General features: G+C 28.3%; 1 protein-coding gene across 2 annotated transcripts in view; it reads right to left on the bottom strand.

The window, feature by feature from the left end:
• Positions 1 to 648: 648 nt before the first annotated feature.
• LOC136971270 (tetraspanin-9-like) overlaps positions 649 to 12,198 on the bottom strand; it is a 34,231-nt gene continuing 22,681 nt past the window's right edge. For both annotated transcript variants that reach the window (XM_067265730.1, XM_067265731.1), the window contains exons 5-9: positions 11,125 to 11,199; positions 10,868 to 10,936; positions 10,656 to 10,784; positions 4,744 to 4,830; positions 649 to 2,487 (exon numbers count right to left, since the gene is read on the bottom strand). In XM_067265730.1, coding sequence (XP_067121831.1) covers positions 2,389 to 2,487; positions 4,744 to 4,830; positions 10,656 to 10,784; positions 10,868 to 10,936; positions 11,125 to 11,199 — 459 coding nt within the window. In that variant the 3' untranslated portion in view covers positions 649 to 2,388. The remainder of the gene's footprint in view (positions 2,488 to 4,743; positions 4,831 to 10,655; positions 10,785 to 10,867; positions 10,937 to 11,124; positions 11,200 to 12,198) is intronic.

The following is a 12,198-nucleotide window of genomic DNA, read 5'->3' on the forward strand; positions in this document are numbered from 1 at the left end:
TGAAAGTGATGAAGACAAAAGAAAATATTATCAAGATATTGGAGCACAACTGTGAAGAAACTGATGAATATTATGATTTTTCTTTGATCAATGATATAATTTTTATTAATATATAAATTTTTGGAAGTAAGCCTAGACTTATCTTTTATTATCAATATTTTACATGAAAAACTTTTTATGTAATATTTTATATTCATAAAAGCACAGGATTTATTTATAGAAATATCTGATACTGATAAAAGTATTTATGTATGCAAAAATGATACATATTTTTAATATATTTCATAAACTTTTAAATTTATGAATTTATCAAGTTTTTCATTGTTTATACACTCAAAAACATTAATTTAATTCCAGGATCATATTCAGGAATGCAGAATGCTAATTAAGAAGTCTATTTGGTAGTAGGATAGAGCAAATTATTCTGGGTATCTTTGAATGATATCCTGAGTCAGTCAGGTAGTAATAAAAGAGATTATTCATTTATTGTAGCCATAATTTTATCATCAATGTAGAAAAAATATTTACAATACTTAAACCAATAGATATGGTTATTTTTCAAGTGAGTAGCACTGACAATAATAATGCAATAGAAAAGATGAAATCACTAGAAGTTTTAGCATACAAAAAGTATGCTAAAACTACAAAAAGTATGCTGATTGAATTACTTAGAATTCTAAAAGTGATCTTAATCAAGAATTAGTTATAAACAAATTCAGGATTACAATATAGTTAAACTTACAAAGATTTATGCATTACTGAGCATGACTTAGATAATTTATTATTTTCAATTTATTAATTATTTAAAAAGTTTATTCATAGAAAAATAATGAAACATTAGTTATAAATTTTTAATTAGCCACAATGTGTAGTCCAAGGTAATACAAAATAGTTTAATACTTTGATTATTAAAACATTAGAATCTAAATTAGATTTACTTAGCAGCTAAACCCAAATTTTATATAGCTTATAAATGATTTTGAACCATTTGCTTATCTTTAGCCAAACTGAATATAAACAATTTTTAATATATACTAATATTTAACATTTTATAGAAAATAAATAATACAAAATTGCTGTTTTCCCAAACTTACAAAAACACTTAGCTGTAGTAGCATGATTGAGGACAAATTAATAAGATCAGTAATGCATTAAGCTTTTGATAAATTTTACATGAGTCACAATCTTAGTATTGATTAGATAACTGACTGTCTATTTGGGTGGAATATTACACATCTAATTTATTCAGTGTAGCACAGAATTATTTTAAAATTATTATTTAACATGGCTAATGTTGCATCATAAAATATCTCACATTGATGGACAGATGGCTGAGATAGTTAAGGCATCAGCATACTGCTCTGGGGATCCAGGATCAAATCCAGACAAGCAACCTCAGGAATTTTTCATGAGTTGTTCATCCTGGATACATCAAGCCCCATCTCTCACCCTGGTTGCCCCATTGTGGACCTGGTCAAACCCATAATGGATATAATGAAAAAAGCCCTCTTATGCCCACAGGGCAAAATGAGTTAAAAATGAAAAAAATTATTTTTTTATCTCATGTCAATATCCAAATAAATTATAAATGTGATGAAAAAAATTAACATAATTTGAAATTTATTCTCTATTTCCACTCTGGGTAAAATGCAAAAAAAAATTATTTCAGTTTTAAAGTGGTACCTATAATTCTAATAATTTTGGCTTTTTTAAATTACTTATTTCACTCATCTCATATATGCTTTTTTAATTTAAAATAATATTTGAATCTTTCTTTTTAATTAATGAAAATGTTTTAATATGAAATCATTAATGTCATATAAAGTCCATGAACATCTTTAGAATTATAAATTGTAAAAGCTGTAAACTGTAGAATTTATTACCAATTTTCTATGTCAGTACTGATCAAAATGATTAAATTACTAAAATAATTACATTGTTAATATTTTAAATATAACTGTATTAAAATTAATATACAGTATATATCTTAATATTGGAAAATACAGAAATTAGAAATATAATGTGAAAATACAATTGTTATTGTAACTTGGATTTCCTTGATAAACGTCATATAGTCATTGTGATAACTGAATCAATCGATTAATTGAATAATTCTAAATTCCTAAAAACGTGACAAATTAGAAAGTGCAGCTATTTAGCACTCAATAAAAGATATGGTACAGAAATTGGGAGGGTTCAAATTCCAAGATTTCTTCTGTCTATGATCTTGAACACTTTTTAAATAAGCATAATTTTGTGGATAAAGAAATATGGCAACAATTATTTAATTAATTATTATTTCATGGCATTCATATATTTATATATTTCATTTTTAAAAAGAATATCTGCTAAATTTAATATTTTGTAATAAAATGAAATAAAATAGAATCATAGATATGTATGATGGCTTTCATTAATATCTTGTGATGAACGGTTTTCTCTCTTCATCTGATTTATTACTAATACAGCAAGCAAAATACTGATCACCTATAAATGATAAAATGTAGATAATATATAACAAATTATAGTTATTTAAATTAATAAAGTAATCTACATGTCTACGTAAAAACAAACTGATATTTTAATAAAAAATAATTATGAATAATTTGTTATATTTCTGGGGATATAGCATATTAAGAATATTAAAGCATTAAACATAAAGTACAATTTTCACATCAAATTACTTATAAAAATATTGTTTTTTAAATTTGTTGTAAGAACCAAAAACTGCTAAGATAATAAAAATGTAAACTAGAAAATAAGACATTTTGAGTAAATAATGTTAAAATATATTCACAATTGAAACAAGCAGCATATTTTCAAAGATGTTTATAAATATTTATTTTATTATTACAGTATAACACACACAATCCCTCCCTCCCATTAGATCCCTCATATAACAGAGTTTTGCTCTAACACAATTTGTAAACTGGGGAAATCCCTGTACAACACGGTTTCTAGTTTCACTCTGACAATTGTAATTTGAGAATTTGGAAAATCCTGTGTACAAGATTTCAGAACTTTTAAGTGCAAACTCCTTTATTTGATATTTTTTTTATTCAAGTAAGCATGCATGTTATCTCAAATTTGTCCATGGATTTTAAAATATTGAAATTTTCAATTTGTTTTGTGTCTTTTGTCAGGTTTAATGAAAACTGATAGTGCAATTTTTTTCCTTCCTTGTCTTGGCTTTCCTATCTAATGATGAATGAAATACAGTTTGAGTACTGAGTATCTCAGTACTCAAACTGTTTGGTATTCAACACAAATTCTGGAAAAAATCTCTCAGTCCTCAATTGAACAAATGCAACCCACTAGAACAAATTTTTAATTAATAGCATATTTTTATTTTTATTTTGTCATATATAAAAAATTTTTTATGATAAAAATAAAAAATGAAGATTATGTTAATATTTCTGATCATGATCAACAAAATGGCTCAGAAGATGGTGATACTTTATTAAAATAGAGCACCCTCATTTTACTAAAATTAATATTAATGCATAATACAATACTTTTAATTGTGATTGTCAGTTAATTATTGAATGAAAATAAATTATTGATTGCTTTAATAAATATATTTCTCTTAGTAAGTTTTGGAACCTAACCTCATGTTTTGCATTAGTCCTTTGTTTCGTAGAGCATAGAATTGCATAGGATGGCACTTTTTCAGAATGTATGGTAACTACCATGTTATGCAAGGGATATCTATATTAGTAAAATAACTATTATTATAATAAAAAATGTACTCAAGCCATTTTTCGACGAAAAACTCTTACATTTGAAAGAATTGTGTTAAAAAAAAAAAACAAATCTTTAAATCAAATAGTTTGATTAAGTTTTTTTATGTTAAAATACCTACATTATTAGTTAATATTTTGTTTTTAGTTGGAACATCTGTTATTCAATGCATTTGCCCATATTTTTACTGAAGAATCTCTTAATTTTACATAATGTACAGTTTGAGAGCTTAGGCCTATATAGAGTCTAGGTAAAGTGGGCCCCTTTTGCCATGTTTTTTTGAACAAATGAAATATAGTGAGGTATGATAGAATGACCATAATTGGCTCTAGAACCTCATTCATTATAGAATCTGTTTGTGCTAGCATACATTGAAATATATATATATTTAGTTAGGAGTAATTCATCCCAGGTTCACAATCTAAAACAAAGTTACTATCTATTATAATCATTTAAACAGGAAAAATATAACACAGAATCGAAAATTTAAGTATAAAAATAATATAAAATTAATTGATTTTACACACTTACATTAAGTTTCCATCTGTTTCCATGGTATTACAATGTAAACTGTTTAATCTAGATATTCCTTCAAAAACCTGTGCACTTTTTATTTTTTCCTTGTTTTTTAAAACTGTACTGATTGTTGATTTAGCAATACCATATTCAGCATTCAGATATCATATACTTTTTCCATTTTCTTGCTTGGAAATTATTTCTTTCTAAATGTCTAAGTTAATTAACTTTCTCACTCTATTTTTCTGGTTCATGACTAAAATTACATATAGATTACATTAAATCAACAATGCTAAAGAAACAATTGTTAATTCTGTCAATGTGTACATAGATTTATTCCTGACATTGAACAAAATGCTATTTAAGATTTTTCTTTTGTCTGAATATATAAGTACTATTTTTAATGAGAATTCTATTTTCTTATAGTTTAAAATAAAAAGTTTAAAAGTTGTTTATTTAACAATGACAAATATATTTAATATTTACCTGTAGAAGCAGAAGTGCCCCAAGACAGGTGATCCAAATGGCCTTGTTTGTATAAAACCAGTCAACTAATTTTTCTTTACAACCAATCTGCAATATATAATATAAAATTAAAATTTATGAAAAAAATTATATAATTATTTTTATAATTAATATTTTTTAATACAAATTTATTAACAGTAATTTTATTTTATATGTAATGTATTTAACAGTAATGAAATTTAAAATTTCATTACTGTTTCAGTCTACAAAATATATAAAATTTCAGTCTACAGGATAATAAATGTGCATGACACTGGAATGTAACTTCTGTCAAGCATGTCTTTCTGAGTTTAGTCTTATAACAGATAGTTATAAGATAAAGACTAAACTCAGAAAGAAATGCTTGAGAAGTTGAAAGAAAAAGTGGCAGCAGTCCATGAACCCAATATGTGGTTTCCATGAACAATGTTTTAGAAGATATGGAAGAAATAAAACAAAATTTGAAAGTAACTAAATTGGTTTATTTTATTTACACTCATTTTATTGTCTTTCAATTATTTACAACCAAGAACTATCTATGCTAACTAAAATATGAAATGTAGTTGAAACATCGGAAGTTTTTGATATGAAATACAACCACTCAAAAACCAGGTAAACTTGATACAAAGCTATAAAAAAACAAATACTCAGCAAAACACTTGGGAAGTGCTAATATTTTTGCCTGTGTTGAATGGACATCCTCAGGTTAACTAATCCCACAACTGTTGAAACAATGGAGAATTGCCATGTATGAAAAAGAGGGATGACATAAAGAGGAGAGAGGAAAGTAAGTTTACAGTTCAAAGAAAGACTTCCATGCTGTGGGAGAGTTTATATCATGAAAGTTAATAGCAGTATTTTTGTGGGTGGCCTCATAAATTTCAACATGCTCTAGATGTTTTAGAAAGGATTGCCAGAAAGAGCTACATATAAGGCATGCATGGTCAAATCCACACTGATGTTGGAGTTAGAGGCAAAGATAGCTAGCATAATGCTGGCGATTCTTTCAAGAAGGCATTCTGATGTTCTTTCAACCAGGCATCCCTGACATTCTGATCAGGGATGCCTGGTTGAAAGTGAATGTTGGGATGGTCTTTAGCATTGTGGAGGAGAGTGAAAATTGAGGAACTTCTATGGAAGACTAAACAAAAATTAGCAAATTTTATTTCAGATTGTTACAGGGAGTGAGGTAGTATTAGTAGAATAATGCTATCCTAATGGGTCCCAAACACATTACAACATTTTTGCAATAAAAGTTGTATTTGCAATTTGCCATCATGCATAAAGTCCATAAGAATCTATGTACAACTTAGATTGCACATCTAGATAACAGTTTGTTGTTTACATTCAACTATTGTAGTTCCACAATTATACATATCATAGTATCATAACAGCACACTTGCTTTCAGCTCACAAGAGGTATCCAGTAGTTTGTAATCACCAATTTTGATGACATTTCATGGATATGCTGTATTTTCCTGCACTTGTACTCTACCGAAGCCACAGAACCCACTATTCAGGCATTTTCAAGAAAATTACAATAAAAGTTTTCTAGAACCATTGATACCTAAACAGAAGACTAATGCACAAACTTACAACATAGTGTCATTAAATTAATTAAAGTGTCATATGAAAAGTTTTTGTTTTTGGTTCTATCCCCAGTGATATGTGAAATGTTTTTTCACATTTATAATTTAATCTTCTCGTTTTAAATTTGATATGTACAATTTTTTAGTCATTGAAAATATAATTTTTATTTTGATCACTCCATAAGTAGCATACATATAACATTACAATCACATTTTGTATTATTTAATGTAATGTAGGTTCTTATAAAGACTTCTTAATTGAAATATTTCAGCAATATACAAAAAATGAAAAGTTTTTATTAATAATAGATTCAGGGGTGGTCAAATTCACAAATATATGACAAAATTTTTGTAGATGATGAAGATATGTAATGCTTAGGAAATTTCCAAGAACCCCACTAAATTCATTAATATTTAAAATATGCTTTTTTTCCATAAAAGGAAAAATTAATAATGAAAATAAACGTCTTTTCTCAGAAACATAACAAAGAAAAACTAGACAATGTAAGTCCCAAGATCAACTATCTTCACTTGGGATCAAATTAAATGTTGATTTTGACTTATCCTGCAATCTAAGTTGAAATCTTATTATACTAAGTAACAAGTAACCAACCACTTAGAAAGTGAAAACAAGGAAAAGCGACCAATCAGAATAGGTTATCAGGAACAGAAAACAATAACAACTCTCCGATTTCTCTCAGTGCCGAACCTTACTTGATTGCATCCTCAACATCACCTTGATTAAGGTGACTAGATTTTTAACATTGATGAAGCGGGTCAAAATTGATGGGAGGGAGTAGTTGTCTTGTTGAAAAAAAAATGTTCCAGAGCAAAATTTTTGTTATCAAAAATGCAAAAATTGTATTGTATTATATTTTTTTAAATTTCAACATATGTAAAATTTACAAACATAATAAATATATATACTATTATAAATCTTTAAAAACCATTTATTCTTTAGCATATTTCTCAGTTGAATAAATTTTTTTTTAGTAGATTGCTGTCCTTGTTTAAAATGTCATAAAATTTTTTGCAAGAATTTGTTAAATTATATTTCACACATAACATGGCTTTCAGAGTCTCAACATTTAATTGTGATTTACCAGATGTCTACACTTTATTTATGATAGAAAAAATGCATCCAGTCGTGGCATTGTTCCTGGTAAGGACAGCATGTATTTCACAGTTTTTAATGCATTATTATATGGAACGTAGTTCATTTCAAAATGATGAAATATTTCTAACAATTTGTTCTCTATTGACATTTTTGCTACCTATGACAAGTACATATGACAAACTATATTTTAACAATCATTTTAATCCTTCTGTATTTCTTTCTAAATAATAATAATACTAACTTGTATTACTTTTCCTCTGAATTTGCCTTGAGTGTCACTTTATTATTGTAATTTTTTTTTTATTATATAATATTGTCACAACCAAAATGAAACCCCAACCCCACTGCTAGCAATAGAATGATACAAACCAATGTGGTTACTCTCACTAGTCGCTAGCTTTCTAAGGCAGCAACAGATGTGGTTACTCTGCACCATATAACATGCAACAAATGAAATTTTCGCTCGTTTAAACTGTGAACGTGCGCTGCTGTGTTGCTGCAACTGTGCACCCCAAACCATTTTCTGTCGATCTTTGCTTCAAAGGGTTTTGTCTGCGCAGCATTCTTTATTTCTGATGCTAATGTACAGCTAATGTACTGATAAGTGTGATATAAAATGATCTTTATGAATCTCAAACATAAGACATAATTTTATGGCACACAATTGACAAAAACTTAATCTTTCCAAAACTCGGGACTTTTTTAAAACACCATGGAACGTGGGGCACATTGTTAAAAATTGAGACTGTCCACCAAAAGCAGGATGTCTAGTCACCTTACCCTTGATTCTCTCTCACCTCTTCTCTAAATCATTGACAACACTACCCCAGGGCTGTCAAAATGATGAAAACATCCTTCTCTCTTGGACAGATCAACTTTCAAGAAAAAACAGAAGATTCAATGGACTTTCTCATCACCTGCAGAGAACACCAAGAACAATAGTTTCTGTAAGCCTTTTTAGTATAAATAAATCAGGACAATTTCTTTTGTAACTGTTGAGTGTCTGTCTCACCCACATACCAATTGCCACCTCTCTTCTGTTCTGAAGTGAGTAAGCTGAAGTGCACAATTTGGCAACTTCACAGATATTCCATCTTGTCATATAAAAAGTATCTCACTTTGAAATATCCTCTTTGTCAGCCTTGAGATGATAAACAGGTTAAAAACTTTATCAAAAAATTACAAAATTGTAGCTATCTCCTTAAAACCAATAGAGAAATAGCCAACTGTAAAGATGCTATGTATGTGTATAGAGAAATAATCAATTGTGAAGATGCTATTAAAATATAAAGAGATTGTATTTTAATAGCATCTGCACGTTTGGCTATTTCTCTATTGGCATTTTTCATATTCACAATTGGCTATTTCACAACCAGTTGAGCACATCAGTTTTTGTGACATGTTAAAAAATCCATGGCTTGGATCTCAAAAAACACACAAAATAAATATTTTCAAAACCATTAAGCTTGTGTGAGATCGAGGGAGGTAGGAGGAAGTCGTATCTCCCCTTTCTGGCAACAGGTCATTGACCTTTAACTTGTCAAGATGGCTAAAGTTTCGATTTCGGTCCTGAGAGTTGGGACTCTTCTTGTCGGGCGAATGGATAGGAGGTGAGATGGGGTTGACGTTAAGGCGAAAGCGATATTCGAGTCAAAGAGGACACCATTTAACAATTAAAACAAGATTTATTGGAATTAAACAAAGGACACAATTACAAAAATTAACTAATTTCCCTAATTCGCGTGGGGTTCGAGAGAGAGCTTACCAGTTCAGTTCATACCTCATTATTAGTTTCCTGATAGAGTTATCACTTTGCTATCCAAGAAGTGTAAATCGGTATCCGGGAATGGCCCACTTTTATAAAGTCACGACTGAGCGTGGTGACGTGGGAACGTAAGTCCATAGTGGTGACGATCTGCAATGGCATTGGTCAGGCAGATGATAAGAGACTCCCCTGAGGGGGGGAAAGAAGTGGCTTTTATAGCTTTAGGCTGGAAAAATTGGTCACGTGATCGATGGTTGATGGCGATTTGGGTCATAGGTGTTCCCGGGACCAAAAATATATGACGAATTCGGACGTTAACTATAAACTTAAGTTGCAAGATGATCTGTATACAGCTTAAGAACAATGAATAGTTGACAGTTATACGGCCAGGGACGCATATTTTCTCAGCTAGGAATTTTTTCTATCGAGGATGTTTACAATAGGGAAAATTATTACAATTTTGAGTCTGATGGAATTCCAGATCTCACACTTGTTTTCCACCCTTTGTTATTAAAACAAAAAATAAAGAAATGTAAATGAAGTAGCAGATGAAGTAAAGAAATGTGCAAATGAAGTAGCAATGATTACATGTGCACGGTGCAACAAACCATTATGTTCTAACTGTATTTATGATAAATACCATCAAAAATGCTTTCATATTATTGTGAAGCGGTCATTAAATAATGTCAAGATGACATTGTGAACAACAGACCTGCAACAGAGCTTTCTAAAAGAGTACTACAGCATAGCTATGAGCCTTTTTGGGCTTGAATTAAGTTAACAAGTAAACAAAGTTTTTTTTTTCAGGGAGTGTCATGAAAAAAACTTTGTTCTCTTGGATAAACCTATACATTTCATCTTTATCACCATGCAATTTCCCTACAGCCAATATTCCACAATTGTGGATAATGTTATTTAAACAATTTGGCCCATATTCTCATAGAAAAGTTTTACACTTGGAGATTTATTTTAATTTTATTTATATTATTATTTTTCTCAATAATTTCATGTAAACCATACTGTTTACATTTATTTATATTTTGTTTTAAGTTTATGAATGTTTTGTATCTTAGCCACGTGCCTTTATACATTTAAAAAGTCCATTTTACATTTTGTTCTATAAAGCAAAGATCTGTACTGTTGTTTATGTGATAAAAGTTTATTCTTTATCAGCGACTACAAATTTGAATGCTGTAGTCATTTTCAGAATTGTCAGGTTACCAAGTTCATCAACTGGAGAATATACTGCATCTTTAAATTTAAACATAGAACATCAAGTATTCATAAAAAGAAACTATTCAAGAAATTATTGTAAACTGCCACAATATAAAACTTAACATATATAAATATATTTTAAAAATGTAAACTGTGTATATATATGACATTAATCAGAAAATTTTTAATAATTATTAAAAAACCTTACTCTGTTCAATTGCCGCAAACCAACTACAGATATATTTTGTCCTTCTAATACTTTATAATAACAACTGTCATCAATAGGATCATTTGTGTCAGCAAATTCTTGAGGTCCAACAAATCCACAACAAACAAACTGTAATAAAAAAAGTTAAAATAATTATCAGCATTATAAAATGAAAAACTTTTTCTTTAATTATATTAAACTAATTAGTTTACATGTTCTTGAATCACATTTCTTGTATTTTGATTTATTTCCATCCAAGCTGTTTGAAGTATATCTGTCATCTAAAATATTTTAGAAAATGATGGAAACTCATTAGAATCAAATTTTCATTTACACTAAGTTAGACTTGTTTTCAGATCTTAAATTTACTAATATTTTATTACAGATTGCTTCAATTATGTACAGTAATTCAAACAAATTTTGTTTGAATTAAATTTCTAATTAAATTAACAAATCAAACATAACTTACTTTCATCTTCATTATATTAAGAGCAATGATCCCACCAATCTCACAAGAAATTGTGAGCAAAGAAAATATTAAGAACTGAAATTTAAAAATAATGAAAAATGTTTTGATATAAATCTAAATAAAGCAAAATTGAATTAAATTTTACAAAATTAATTTTACAACTATTTAAGTTATACAAATTTTCAAACTTTCAGAATTTATAATCATGATAAAATTTGTTTTCAAGATATTTAATGATAATTTCTGTAGTAAGTGTATTATTAACAGAATAATACACTTACAGAATAAAGTCTAAATGCATTTTTGCATAAAAAAAAAAAGGAAACTGAAAATGTTTCTAAATGTCTTAGAATATTTTTAATTTTAGTTTTTCAAATTTTTAATTCAAATTTTGCAATATTATCTCTTATTGCAAGAAATCTAAAATTAAAGATATTTATACAAGATACAGTATTTAAATAATAAATCTTTAAAAAAATATTAACTGCAATTAATATATCTACTGACAGGTTTATTATTTCAATAGTGATTAAATTCAATTAGAGTTTTCTTATTTATACAATTTTTTAATATTTATTTCTTCAACGTTACTTTAAAAATTTGGAAAAATTAAAATTGAATAATCAATTTATAAAAAATTAAAAACTTGAGTTTCAAATTCTTTAACTAAATGTAAATAAATAATCAAATAGTAAAAATAAATAAAAAAATTTATCTGCTGGTAACTTTTATACTATTTATCTTTGGACAGCCATATATAAACATTTGTAAACTCAATTATTAGATTAAAGAACTGTGCCTTACATCTTTTCCTGCACTTCTTTGCCATGTGGAGGGTCCGACTCAATGGAGAGGAGTTGTGTAAATCTGGGTGTGTAACTGAGAGTGGGAGAGTTATTGGAGGGTGTGTATTGGAGAGATGTTAGAACGGAAATAGAGAGAGGACGAAGATGGAGAAGCAAAGTAGTGGTGGTGTGTGAAAGTGCATGTGGAATTAGTTGGGAAGCGAGAAAGTAAAGACTGTGCAACCAGGTCAGCAGGAAGATTTTGTTTTCAAACTGTTTCCTGTCCAAT

This window comes from Centruroides vittatus, unplaced genomic scaffold (genome assembly GCF_030686945.1).
Source record: "Centruroides vittatus isolate TY-2023 unplaced genomic scaffold, ASM3068694v2 contig_2429, whole genome shotgun sequence".
NCBI lineage: Eukaryota > Metazoa > Arthropoda > Arachnida > Scorpiones > Buthidae > Centruroides > Centruroides vittatus.